At 31.5% G+C, this 15,628-nt stretch overlaps 1 protein-coding gene across 1 annotated transcript in view; it reads right to left on the bottom strand.

Annotated features, from left to right (window-relative positions):
• LOC127288768 (probable tRNA N6-adenosine threonylcarbamoyltransferase) overlaps window positions 1–15,628 on the bottom strand; it is a 122,640-nt gene that overhangs the window by 66,560 nt on the left and 40,452 nt on the right. Inside the window, exon 2 of the mRNA XM_051316408.1 lies at window positions 82–523. Within this exon, the coding sequence (XP_051172365.1) occupies window positions 82–523 (442 nt within the window). The remainder of the gene's footprint in view (window positions 1–81; window positions 524–15,628) is intronic.

Genomic DNA, 15,628 nt, shown 5'->3' with positions numbered 1-15,628 from the left:
AATTCAACAGAAGGGATTCTTTCATTGTAAACAGAAGTTACGCTTTCGAAAATTATTAAGCATTAGTATCTCTTATCTTACTTCTTAGCAAGTTGCTCTATGTTGTATCCAGGACTTGGATCATTTGTTAATTTCAAAAGTCTACCAAATCGGTCCAAGCAATTACCAATTGCTATATCGATTGTTTCACCAAAAATACAATATCGTCTTTCAGAATAAGCGATGACTTGTGTATTTCCTCCAGAGACATAAAGTATAATAGGATTATCACTTTTAGTTATCAGTCTACCCATTTCAATATGTCCGATACAGTGATTAACTCCTACAATAGGTTTTTTATACATTTTTGCTATTGTTCGAGCTACTAATGCCACTATTGTTAAAGGAGCACCCATTCCTGGTCCTCTTGTAAAACAAATAACATCAACATCGTTTAGTGTTAATTTTGCATCAGTAAGTGCTTCGCGAAGAACACGAAGAACATGATTTCTATGGTGGATCGCTGTTTCACGTGGCAGGAACCCTATTTAAAAGAGAATCTATAATTAAAAATGTAGTATTTTTTAATTTTTCAAATAAGATAAAAGTAAACTTAACTCATACAGCACCGAAACTTTACTGAAAATTTATTAAAGGGTTAAATCCATACTACATAATTACATTTAATTATGGCGGATAATTTAATATTTATTTAAATGTTTCTAAACAATGCTACCAATTATTCCGTACTTTGGACTTAAACCTTTAATAAATGTTCAGTAAAGTTTTGGTGCTATGTAGGAAGGTATAGTTCATTTAAAATAATGAGGTCCCTCACGGCCAAACTCGACCACTATAGGTGACATCATTGCTCTTGGTGACAAGTCGCGCAAAGTTTAGAAAATCATAAATTGCTTTATATTAAAAATTATATTTAAAATAATTTTCTTTTATAAGAAAATCAAAGATAATTGATTAATAGTTAAAATATTTAATCAGCTAATGTCTTCGGTAACTGTCAGCATGATCATGATTGTCAGTAAGCACGTGAGCAGTGCATTCAGCCAGTGTTAGAAAAAATGAGTTATTAATAAAACAGTAATAGTGCCACGAAAGATAAATGCAGTGTTCCTTTGTGTAACAAAAGAAGTGCTTTCTACTCTTTAATTTTTAGTATACACTAACCATCTACTAAATTTTATGAAAATCAGAAAATCAATGAAAATCAATCACGCATGAAACTTAATGTGACTATAAAATTAAAAGTCTGCTAACTCAGACAAATTTTAACGAATTCTAACCGATTAGGGGTCAATTGAAGCAGAATTGAGTACACTTTCGATGTGTAAAAAGAAAGAAGGTACATCTCATCAGATAACAATTACAAATTGATCAAAAAGTTTAAAAATCAATAAAAAATCGAAATTTTTGAAAGTATTTGGTCTTTATTGTCATCAATTAAAAAGATACAACAAAAATCCTTTATACAGTGGCAAACATCTGTTTTTCAGCTTAAAAATTAAAAAAGAAAATTTAAAATAGGGCAAAAAATAAGGAAGTTACAAGGATTTTTTCATAAAAAATTCTCAAAGGTGGGCAAAATCTGCTGAGCGGCACTGTATATGATAGTAATAAATCCCTAAAATATAAACTCATTAAAAAAATATTTGTAGAAAGTAGAGGGGGTTGAAGTTTTGACGTTAAGGGTAACATTGTCATTTTCAAAACCGTATAACTATGACAAAAGTTAATGGATTTTAATTTATCTATAATGAATTTTAATGCGTTTTTCACGTACTTTTCAAAAATGTATACAAAATTAAAAAAAAAAATTTTTGACCCCTTTTTTTCAAAATCAACCCTTATTTTTCGATTTTCACACCTTCGGGTATTTTTTTTTTATTTTCATTGGAAAGCTGAGGTTTTTTCCCATGAGCTATGTAAATATGAAAGTCGAACAACAATAATTTTGTGAGAAACAGAATATTAAAGTAGGAGGTGCCGATAACGGGTATACCTGGAGATCATCTTCGAGGATTTAGGTAGGCACCGCCTAATTTAATATTATGTTTCTCACAAAATTATTGTTGTCCTACTTTCATATTTACATAGCTCATGGGAAAAAACCTCAGCTTTCCAATGAAAATAAAAAAAAAATACCCGAAGGTGTGAAAATCGAAAAATAAGGGTTAATTTTGAAAAAAATCGGACAAGTGCGAGTTACACTCGCACTGAAATCGAGGGTTCCGTACTCGAAGCGAACTTATTTGGTATAAAAACAAATGTTTAAAAAATATGTGTTGTGTATTAAATAATATATGTGATACAAAAATGAACAATTTTAAAAAAAAAATTTAAGAAAATTGTTCCTCTTTTGGTATAAAAACAAAAAAAAATTTTTAATTTGTTTTGTATTTCAAATAATATAAGTGATACGAAGAGGAACAATTTTCTTAAATTTTACAAAATTGTTCCTTTTTGTATCACTTATATTATTTGAAATACAAAACAAATTTAAAATTTTTTTTTGTTTTTATACCAAAGGAGGAACAATTTTCTTAAATTTTTTTTTAAAAATTGTTCATTTTTGTATCACATATATTATTTAATAAACAACACATATTTTTTAAACATTTGTTTTTATACCAAATAAGTTCGCTTCGAGTACGGAACCCTCGATTTCAGTGCGAGTGTAACTCGCACTTGTCCGATTTTTTTCGTTTTTTGCGGAAAAATACATTTTTTTATTTTTATCATTTTTCTTCAAAAATTTGATAAAAATTGATCATCAACTCCAATCGCGCTTACATTTTTTCCCTGTATTTTTCACGCAAAAATACAGTTTTACAGCAAATGTGAACAATTTGGGTTGAATATTGTGTGCGCTAGGGAGAATAAATCATTTTTTTCGAAATTTTTGATTTTTCCTTGACAACGCTATGTAAATTGATCGGAATCAAGTTCGCTATATTTTTCCTGTAATTTTCACGTAAAAATACGTAAGTGTACCAAATTTGAGCTCTTTATGTCAAAAGATGTGGCTGCTAGGGGGGGGTACATAGTCATTTTTAGGTATTTTTCGTAAAAATTCATGGTTTTTCCTTGACAACGCTATGATAATTAACTCCAATCATGCTCGCTATATTTTTTTTGTAATCTACACGTAAAAATACGTTAAAATAGGTAAATTTAATTTCCTTTAAATAAAATTTTGTTCGTTTTTGGTGGAAAAACACATTTTTTTCCTAAAATTGTCATTTTTTCTTGAAAAACTTGATAAAAAGTTAATCATCAACTCTAATCGTGACCGCTTTTTTTCCCTTGTATTTTTCCCGTAAAAATACATTTGTATACTAAATATGAACTGTCTGTGTTGAATATTGTGTGCGCTAGGGAGAATAAATTATTTTTTTCGGAATTTTTTATTTTTCCTTGACAACGCTATGTAAATTGATCGGAATCAAGTTCGCTCTATTTTTCCTGTAATTTTCACGTAAAAATACGTAAGTGTACCAAATTTGAGCTCTTTATGTCAAAAGATGTGGCCGCTAGGGGGGGGGGGTACATAGTCATTTTTAGGCATTTTTCGTAAAAATTCATGGTTTTTCCTTGACAACGCTATGTTAATCAATTCCAATCAAGTTCGATATATTTTTCCTGTAATCTACACGCGAAAATACATATGTGTACTAATTTTTAGCCCTCCAGATAAATTTGTGTGGCCGCTAGGGGGGGGGTACACGATTTCAAAAAAACCGATATTAATAGGGTTCCGAACCGAGTACGGAACCCTAAAAAGGAGTCAACAATTTTTTTTTTAATTTCGTATACATTTTTGAAAAGTACGTGAAAAATACATTAAAATTCATTATAGATAAATTAAAATCCATTAACACTTGTCATAGTTATACGGTTTTGAAAATGACAATGTTACCCTTAACGGCACCCTTATCGGCCCCGCCTACTTTAATATTCTGTTTCTCACAAAATTATTGTTGTCCGACTTTCATATTTACATAGCTCATAAGAAAAAACCTCAGCTTTCCGATGAAAATAAAAAAAAAATACCCGAAGTGGTGAAAATCGAAAAATAAGGGTTAATTTTGAAAAAAGTAGTCAACAATTTTTTTTTTTAATTTCGTATACTTTTTTGAAAAGTACGTGAAAAATGCATTAAAATTCATTATAGATAAATTAAAATCCATTAACATTTGTCATAGTTATACGGTTTTGAAAATGACAATGTTACCCTTAACGGCACCCTTATCGGCACCGCCTACTTTAATATTCTGTTTCTCACAAAATTATTGTTGTCCGACTTTCATATTTACATAGCTCATAAGAAAAAACCTCAGCTTTCCGATGAAAATAAAAAAAAAATACCCGAAGTGGTGAAAATCGAAAAATAAGGGTTAATTTTGAAAAAAGTAGTCAACAATTTTTTTTTTTAATTTCGTATACTTTTTTGAAAAGTACGTGAAAAACGCATTAAAATTCATTATAGATAAATTAAAATCCATTAACTTTTGTCATAGTTATACGGTTTTGAAAATGACAATGTTACCCTTAACGTCAAAACTTCAACCCCCTCTACTTTCTACAAATATTTTTTTAATGAGTTTATATTTTATGGATTTATTACTATCATATAGGACAACAATTTACCAAAGTATGAAGCCAATCCCAGAACATTGACTTTTTGGGCTGGGGCGATTGAAACAGAATCTCTCATATACACCATTCTTTTCAGTTTTTTATGCTTTACAAACTCTACCAGGTCCGATAAGGAGTTTCTGAAATCATATTTGTTTTGTAACACAGTGTTATTAATGCATTTTTAAATACAGAAAGCAATATTATTTAATAAAATTTGAAAGTAGAAAAGTAGTAAACAAATTTTTCGTTTATTTTAACGTCAAAAACTTCAGGCACTTGCTATAAAAGCTAACTTTCGAGCCACAAAATAGTCTAGGTTATGATTCTGTTATTTTAAAAAGGATGATATATATGAGGTAAAATTCCCGTAGCGTACTAACAAAAAAAAGTTGATCGGATCGGGCTGTAACTTGCACATAGATTAGTCCAATGGGTGAGTACTTTAACCACGAAGTATTGGGATCTGACATTCGTACACATGCCATCTGGTGTTGAAAAATGTAACTAGTTTTGGATAACTATTTGTGTCACTTGCAATTGTAGTTCCGCTGTCATTGTTAATTATTTTATCATTATGAATGAAGCTACATTTTTACCGCGTGAGAAATCTTCCTGCAGAATTAAGTGTTCTGTGAGAGGCTGTGGCAGTACTGTAGCGAAAAATTTAAGCGTAATTTTCCATAAATTTCCTAAACCAAAACAACGAGTAGTGGATGTGAAAAATACGTTCGATAATTTTGAAAAAGTCGATCAATTAAAGGCCTGGAAAAATGCTTTAAAAATAAACAGTATAAGGCCTTCTATGAGAGTATGTTCTCTGCATTTCAAAAGAAGTGATTACATTTTGCCATGTAAGTTTAAGATTTTAAAATTTGGAGGTTATATAATCTTTCATATTACCCGTGCATGTGAACATTTTGAAAGTTAATTTATCACTGTAAAAACGGATAAATAAATTTTTTTTTCACTTCTTGTTAACAGACTTTCACAATGAAAAATGAAATACATACATTTATAAATTTTCATATAATTACATGAAATATAAAGGAAAATATAATATTTTTCTTGCACATGTATCGCTGGATTTGAGAAAATAATTTGTATAAAAATAAGATTTCTTTTATATTTTTATTCATGTTTGTAAATAGGAATGTAAATAGTAATTTTGTATTAAAAAAATTCACTTATACATTTATTAAATTAAGCAATATTTTTTAAACGATTTTAAAAAAGATTTTAAAAACGATTTTTAAACATGCATCCCATGTTATTCCCATGTAAATTCACTAAAAGTGTTACCCAATTTACGCCATATTGCTTTAGGCCCCGCCCCCATGTCAGATCCCAAAGTTTTTTCCATAGAGATAATATAAATAGAGTAGACAAGGTATAGGCGGCTGCGTAAGAGGGAAGTGTCCTGACATAAACAGAATGGGTTGGAAAGAGAAGAAAGATTTAACACCAGTATCTGTCCTTCAATAAGCACCAGCGCAAGAGAGACACCTACTGGTGCTAAAATCGCGTTCTCTTTCTATCAAACGGACGCCTCTATACAGACCATCTCCACTCTATTTATATTATCTCTATGGTTTTTTCAAACACTGAAGAAGAGGGAGGGGGTTGACTTTTTTTTGAAAAATTTAAACAGTGAATTTTTGAAGGCAGTAGATAAGCTATGGGGACACGGGGGCAGGTGATCTGATCTGATCTCGGTTAAGTTACTCCCAGTCGGTAAGGTAGATTCCTACTTTATCAGCAGCCGGTAAGTGAGAGCCGAATTCAAACCCAGTTGGTAAGGGAGAAATATGTTTTACAGACCACCCAATAGATGGCGCCACTAGTTATTAGCCCAATTGAATTACATCAATAAACAATTTTCCCGCCAAATTTTGAAAATTTAATACACAATTTAAATTGGCTTTGTCAGAGAGCTACCCATCCCTGTTTTACCAACCGAGTTAGTTTACTAGCCACCCAACAGATGGCGCCTCTGTCAATTAGCTCAATTGTGCTATAAGAATTTTCAAATTTTTCCGGGAAAATTGTTTTTGATAACGGGGTACCCTGTTTTACCGACCAAGTTAATTGGTCGAAAACCCAACAGATGGCGCAACTCTTAATTAGTCTAACTGTGATAAATTAATTTTTAAATTTTGGCGGTAAAATATTTATTGCTAATAAATGCTTGATTTACCAACCAAATTAGTTGGTCAAACACTTAATAGATTGCGCCACTTTACTTTATTGATTATTTACCATCAAGTTAATAAAAAATTATATATTAAGTAAGCTTAATACAGTCTATTATTAATTATCTTATTCATTATGAAAGTTAAACTTAACCTAAATATAATCTTAATTCTAACTTAATACTAATAAGGTATTTCATTAAATACAACGTAAATAACATTTTATACATTTATTATAACATCAATTTTACATATATTTACAAAATTAAACTTGCTTAATTTTAAATTCAATATGGTTGTATGGACCACCAATATATTTTTAACGTAATTGTCCAGCATCAATTGTTTTTTTCATTTGTTCGAAGCATATAGAATCATCAGTAAACATGGGTACAAATCTTGAAGGCAGGTAGGTATTAAACTTTTTATTTACCTCAACAACAATTTTTTCTCCATATTTGGTGTTGACTACCTGGATCTTTGTAATTGGATACTTATGTCCAGGAGTCAATTCGGAGAGCGGCTTCGTTGGCAAAAATGCATCCATACGGTCAATGGCGTTGATTTTACTGAGATCCATAGCTGCTAAATCTGTGAACAGAAGAAGTAAAATGAGTTTGGCTGCTCATCCTACTTCTATTTATACTTGAATTTCAACTGGCGTATATCCCTTCCACTTTTAACGCATGCGCAATACGCTAAATTCAATCATCACTCCCCTTCTCTATACGGTACCCCCACCACTGCTTCTACACATGCGCATTACTTCCACTTTTAAACATATAGCCACACCCACTTAGTGACGTCATAAGACAAGCTCAGACAAGTTTTAATATGTTTAATAATTTCACAAATGCATAATAAAGATAATAGGAAGGAAGGGTAAATTAATATAAAACATTTTAAATACATTTTTATACATTTATTCATTGAATATAACATTTTCACAATCATTATAAAAGTCTTTTAATGTACAATCGTTGTCAACTTCATAATTCTTTTCTATATTATTTCGTAGTACTTTTGATGGTTGTAGCAACCAATTTCGTAGGTTACATACATTTTTAACAGCGCAATTGCTGAAACTACGTGTGTGGTTTGTACATGTAGATGAATTATCTACCTCTTAACTTTATAATGATGGACATTTGAAATCATCTAAATTAAATACGTTTAAAGTATATTTTTCCAGACATCTTTGTTTTTCCAAACCTTTTACGTAAACAGTAGGTGTACCAATTAATACTTCTTTTACTATAGGTTGTAATTCTTCATAAGGTATGTTGCCGGCAGCCCAATCGATACCATGATAATTATTATTTGTCAGCTACCGATTCTCACATTTGTATCTTGCTGGTAATCGAATCCAGGCGTATGGCGCATAACGAATCTCATTAAACTTGTAACAAATACTATTGCTAATTACTTTTGTATTTGTTACAGCAGTATTATTAGTTTTAACTAATCTTCCATGTACATGTAATGTACTTTTAGAGGGAAGAATATATAAATCTTGATGTTGAACTGCAATTCGAATCTCATCACTATTATTAAATGCTGATGAAACTTAGAATATTTAAAGTCTCTTCTATTTTTATTACAACAACAGAAAAAGAAAAATATGTGAATTATTAGTTTTATTATTATTAGCTTCAGGAAACGTAAATTCTGAGTTGTTAGCCTCTTGCGAACTGAATGAAGACTGAATGATTTCTGACATGGTGACTCGTTTATATTGTTTCCACCAGTTTTTCTATGAAATATAATACCCATTACACTGATTTAACGTGTAATCGAATTGTTATAGTTTCACCTCGAAAAATTATTAAATCTCCGTCTTGATCGATGATTCGTAGTTGAATATTATGTATAGTCTTCACGGCAACTGGAAGGTAAATGAAATTTAAAGGTAAATAAATTTATTTCACTACGTAAGGTATTATTGTTTGGTTTTATAGTTATACTTTTAACCCCATCTGTAATAGAATTTGGAATATATTTTTCAATTTTTCAATATATTTTCCAGAATAGATGAATTGCCAGAGATAGTTAAAGTAAACGATTCATCCATCATGATGACTTTTTATAAACTGATTAGGTTATATAAATACCATCATTTATATAGAATATATTTTTGTGTGATTTTAAGTTGTCCACATAAAAACTTAAGACATAAATGACCACAATGAAAAGTATCATAATCTTGATAATTTTTATGATTGTATTGTATTTAAGTATTATAACAAAAATAACTAACAAGTTCAAATGGTGGTTGAAGATTACCGAAACTGTCAAAGTATTCAGCTTTATTATTAACTTTTTTATATGCAACCCATGGGTTCCAGAACCATCTTTATCATCTAAATTAATAATAGCAGATTCATTTTTTCGCGGTCCTAGCATCGGCAATTCATTTCGCATAAAAACCCCTTTAAAGTTATAAATTTTTAAGTCTCTAACATACTTGAGCAACTCAAAGTCAGTTAGTGCTCGTTTAGGAAGTATCAAAAAAAATTTTTTTTTTAACACTTTTTTATTCCTTGTCCTCTTTGATATGGTTTTAAATGAAGGCCTGATCCTTTTGAAAAGGGTTTTAAATGAAGACCTAATCCCTGTCGATAGGGTTTCAAATGGAGACCTTTACCAAGTGGAAGATGTTGATCTTCCATTGCTTTATTATGGCGATGAGCTTCTATTAATTTATCTTTTGCTGCACTTGCACTGTTTACAGCTTTTGATACACCTGTAACACCTCCAGTAAGTGCTCTAAGGGCGCTTAATCCAGCAAAAATTGGAATTAATGGTAGTAAACCCCCAATTTTTGAGGGTACAGGCAAGATGCGTGGTGCTAAAATTTTCTTTCTTCCTCCTGCATTTCTAACAGCTTTCCGAGCAGCTTCAATGGCACTTTTAATTGTTGATTGAGCATCATTACCAGGAATTATGGTTTTTCTAGCTGCATCTACAATTTTTCTTAAGGCAGTTAGTTTTTTAGAAGACATATTTTTTGTTCCTTTTACCCAAGCTTAATTTTCACTTTCTCTTTCTCCTAACTCCCATACCCAATTTTGATTTAACTTTCATAGTTCCAGATATAGCTAAAGCAGCAGCATTTTCACCTAAACTGGAATCGTTTGCTGTAACACGTTCCCACGCCTTCTCAGCTAAAACTCTATCAGCAGTGTTTCTTGCTTCTACGTTTTCTCGATTTTTCGAATATGAGATATCGTGCTCCTTACAAGCGGTGTCCAGAAGATTAATACGCGGATCACCTTTTTGTAGACGTTTTGCTAACTTTGTGCCTGGTTCACAATATTGATAACCAGGCAGATGTAATTCAAATGGTAACTTATTTATAAGACTATTAACTAAACCTTTCCCTTGAAAGCGATGATGAATATTCATACCTTACTCTATGAAAGTTTAAAATAGAATGACTGAAAGGTTATATAAGCGCTGTATTTATACCTTTTACAACAGTCTACATCAGGATGCGATTCAAGGAACAACCTAATAAGCTGCCAGTCGTAAATCTGGACTCAATTGTTGAACAACAAGAGAAGAAAGTTAAGCGTCATGGTAGTTTATTATCAGGTAGTATTCGTGCAATTTTCTGTGGCCCATCAAATTGTGGAAAAACAAATGTATTATTGTCTCTAATTCTAGATCCGAATGGTCTCAGATTTGACAACATTTACTTATACTCAAAATCATTACAACAACCAAAATATAAGTTCTTAGAACAAGTTGTGAGTAACGTTGATGGAGTTGAATATTTACCATTTAGTGATCATGAAGAAGTAATTGCTCCTAAAGATGCAAAACAAAATTCAATATTTATATTTGACGATGTTGCTTGTGAAAAGCAAGACAACGTAAGGGCATTATTTTGTATGGGTAGACATGTTGACGTTGATTGTTTTTACCTCTGTCAAACATATGCTACAATTCCTGAACATTTAGTACGTGATAATGTCAATTTATTAGTCCTTTTTCGTCAAGATGAGAAAAATTTAAGACATGTGTATGATGATAATGTTAATACTGACATGACATTTAATCAATTTCGAGAGTTATGTTCAACATGTTGGAATTCAGACAAATATGGCTTTGTAGTAATTGATAAAGATTCTAATTTAAATGATGGAAGATATAGAAAAGGATTCGACAGTTTTCTAGCACTATAAATACACGATAATTTTTAAAATAGTATTAGTGTTGTTTTAAAACTTGAAATATCAACATGTTTCATAAAGAGAAAGAGTATCTACGTCAAATTGCTAAAGCTAGTGAGGCAATTAGACGGAAGCATCGTATGTTGAAATTAGGAAAGGAAGCTGCTGAAAATGTTTTGAATGGAACTTTTAAGCCAGTAGTTCAACCTTTACAAAAACTTATTAACTTGACAGATTATAAACATAAAAATGTTAAAATTGAAAAGAAAGAAGATATTGAAAATAAAGCTGAATCAGATGATGATATAAATTATATGAGTACTGATGATGGTGAAACACTAAAACCCGGATCTGACATTGATAAATTAGTTAGTAAATATATATTCTTGATAAAACATAATAGAAAACAATGTTTGGATATGATATATGGAGTACGTAAAGCTAATGATGGTTCCCTTATGATTGGTAATAAAACCGTAATCTTTGAAAATCACATAGTAGATATTGAAGAAAAACGTTTTAAAATTACCTCTGGGTTATTAGAACTTTTATTTAAAAATAAACCTGAAAAATCATACATTAGTGAACATGATATGAATAATTATAAACAAATTCTTACCACATCCAATGCACATAGAAAAAACTATAGTTCCTCTAACTCTATTCATAAAGATAGAAGTTTTAAATTAAATTTAAATCAAAATTATTTCCTTCTACAAAAGAGTCATCTATAAGTGGTATAATATAAAACAAGATTATAAACCAGATTAAACCAGATTATATTTATTGGGATGATCCAAATGAATTGGTTGATCGTCTTCGATTACTTATGGCATCTCAAGGAGCTGGCAATACTAGTCATAATAATGAAATTATGTCAATTATTGAGGAATTACGTGAGGCTAAAATCATATATTAAGGTGTGCTTTACTAAATATCATTCATTTCAATAATGAGCATTGATCTGTTCAGACATCCTCTCAGTCAAGGAGGAACAGTAATAGCAAGACGTGGACCTACTGGAGTTGGATTTAAAGTTAATTCAAGTGGACACTTTGATATAGATAGTAAAAGACTTTGTATCGTTAAAGACGCGGAAGAACTGCATGATGCAGTAAATTTAAGACTTGCACAAAACATTGTAAAAAATGAAATAAAAACTATTTTCCAAGATACGTCATTATTAAGATCATCTATTGATGACTTGAATCTTTTTATGCAAATTATTGAAGACAGCGTTAACGAAAAACTAAAACAAATTGAATTACAGCAAAATTTATATTTAATGCAGCTAAATTTATTAAAGAATGATGGCTGATAAAAAGTTAACAGTAGTAACTGAACTTCATACACAGACTAGAAAAAATTTCCATCGCCGTCGCGTAGAAATGCGTGATATTGATGACACCTGGCAAGCAGATTTAGTTGAAATGCTACCTTATTCAAAAATAAACAAAGGTAACAATTATTTACTTACAGTCATAGATATTTTATCCAAGTATGCTTGGGCTGTTCCAGTAAAAAGTAAAATGGAAAAGATATGACTAACGCAATGAAATTCATATTTGAAAAAGGACGTATTCCAAAGAACCTTCATTCCGATAAAGGTAAAGAATTCTACAATTCTCAATTTGAAGCTTTAATGAAAAAGTACAAAATTAATTTTTATTCAACATACAGTAAATTGAAAGCATCTATTGTTGGAAGATTTAATAGAACACTTAAGAGGAAAATGTATATGCAATTCAGTTTACGAGGAAATTACAAGTGGTATGATATATTACCTAACCTCATTTCTACTTATAATGACACAAAACATAGAACAAGTCGAACGAAGCCTAAAGATGTTTCTGCACAACATGTTGATATTTTAAAAGATCGAATCTCGAAGCTCAGAAAAATTTCGTTAAGACGATCTAAATTTAAAATTGGTGACAAAGTGCGAGTTAGCAAATATAAAAATATTTTCGAAAAAGGTTATACTCCTAATTGGACTACTGAAATATTTACAATTGATAAAGTAGAATCAACTCAACCTGTGACTTACAAACTCAAGGATTACCAAGATCAACCCTTCAGTGGAGGATTCTATGAAGAGGAGCTTCTAAAGGCGCATTCAGACCTCTCGGCTGCCTGCCTGCCTGCCTGCTGCAGTTGCCATCGTAACATAATGGGAGTGAGTGAAACACACGAAAAATTTAAATTTTCTGCCTCACTCACTCTTATCATGTTACCATGGTAACTACAGCAGGCAGGCAGCCGAGAGGTCTGAATGCGCCTTAAAAATGAAATATTCAGACATTTATCTTGTTGAGAAAATTCTCAGGACACGTGGAAACAAAGTTCTTGCCGAGTGGCTTGGTTTTGATAACTCTCACAACACTTGGGAAGACAAAGCAAATGTATAATTTATAGTTAATGTTAAATCAATGTTGAATCAATGTTAAATAAATGTTGAATCAATGTTAAATCAATGTTGAATCAATGTTAAATCAATGTTATAATGTATATATGTAAGGAATTTTTAAATAAAAAACACATGAAATTAAAATACAATTGTTCTATTTATTTCATTTTTTCACAGCCTTTACATTTCCCGACAATTTTTTTGGAATAATTTACAAATCGTCGAGTTTTGGGATCGCATAATGCCCACACGGAAGAGTATCGGTACTCTCCGGTAACAAATACCGCTTATCGTCTAGTGGACTTAAAGTTACTTTTATCTGCTTCACAGTTTCGAGGTTGTGAAGCCGAGATCTAATATTGTATTGGGTTCGCGTTTGACTTTGAAAATCTCGTAGACATTTTACATAATCATCAAAATTAATAGTCTTTTTACAACTCCTGATTTAATACCTTTCGCTTTTTTAATAAAGCCTTCATCTTCAACGCGTATACTGTACATCTTACTCCGCAAGCCAACAAATTCGGTAACAATTTTACCATTGCACTTATCTTTCATGAGGCCAAGTACTTTTTTGTTAGCTTGCGGAATATCATACGGGTTATTTGACGGGTAATCAGACGTATCGATCTTGTCAATGTCTTTTTTCATATCTTTGTAAACATCTTCACATTTGATTTCATAAACAAGACTGTCTGTATCGGTATACAGCAGTTTACAATTATCACCGTATTTTTTCAACATATAACCGTAGTGAAAATCATATATTAGCGTCTTTGATACATCGAGCACACTTAACTCCACATTGATTAGTTAGTTGAGCAGTACCTCAGTCTTACGCAGTTCAATGGCTACCAAATTTTAGTCAAATATTACAAGACTATGGAAATTGGGGCGTGCGATTAGGGCTTCAGCTACGTAGCGACCAAACCATTGTGTAACAAGCTTAATGTCGACATGTTTACGGACATTTCCATTATCTTGCCGTCTACAGCATTGTTCATGAGTTTAAACAGATTTTTCTCAAACTCATTCTTAGCATTGGTGCGCATCATCGTGTTATAATCGATGTACGGTTTAATTGCTTAAACTGTAGCACGCGGTGAATTTTAACCAGTTTAATGCCATTTGCCACAACCTGTTTTAGCATACGATAATGAATGACATATTTTTCTTTGGGTAGGAGAGTTGTCAACAATGTCTCTTGATTTGATAGTGGTGGTTTCATATTTTCAGCACAAAATGGAATGTCTTTGTGAGTATCATGGATGTCTTTAGGATACTCTAAATCGACTTCAAGTATATACCCAACAGGTGAATCGTCAGGTACATTAAAATTAAAAGAGTTGTCAACATTTTCAACCCATTTGAAACCACCATAAGGGAGCGCTTGATCCATTGTCCAACCATAAAGATTGTTGGCATCGAAATATATAATATAACTTGTATCTTCATTTTTGTCAAAATTTTCCATATATGGATTATTGGCTTTAGCATATCGCTTGCAACATTGACTTATGCCACCTCTAATACCAGACTCAACAAACATAACCATGTCAATATCAGTTATAAGTTGCAATGTCATGCTCGTGTACTTGAGCATGGCATCCCAAGTTAAACCGGGGGTTGTGTAGTAGTGGGCAGGATCTGACCCACACGCTTTAACACATTGTTCTCGGAAATTTTCAAAGACATCTACAAGTAATAATACATCTGTTTTCATGTACAAATGAACATAGTCGTTGAGATTTTGACAATTGAACTCAGACCATACATTCTGCGCATGTTCATACTCTTCATCAGAAATACCAGCATTGTAAAGAGTACTGTAGAATTTCTTTTTTGGAGGTAATTCTGTCTCATAGTGCTTGCTTTTCAAGTCAAAATACTCGTATGGAAACACACCCTTTCGCATCAATAATTTTATTTTATCCGGATCATTCACTGTACTGGCAAAAACAGAATGTACAATTTTATATTCATCTAAGTATGATGCGAGTTTCTCTAGGGATGCTGCCATGAATCGCAATGAGTCGATGAATCAAAATATGACCTCACTCCCCTTGACATGTTTTGTAAACGAGATATACTTCTCCTTGTTAATGGGGAGGAGGGTAATTTTTCCTTCAAAGCTAGTAAAAATCGCGTGTATTATAAAATGGGCGTCATAGCCACTTAGGTTATGGAAAACTACAGGGATCGTTTGACAATCTTGATAATTA

Source organism: Leptopilina boulardi, unplaced genomic scaffold, assembly GCF_019393585.1.
Source record: "Leptopilina boulardi isolate dan_hultmark-lab unplaced genomic scaffold, ZJU_Lbou_2.1 LbouV2_393, whole genome shotgun sequence".
Classification (NCBI taxonomy): Eukaryota; Metazoa; Arthropoda; class Insecta; order Hymenoptera; family Figitidae; genus Leptopilina; species Leptopilina boulardi.
Note: the sequence above shows the minus strand (reverse complement) of the source record. Positions and strands in the feature narration are given on the sequence as shown.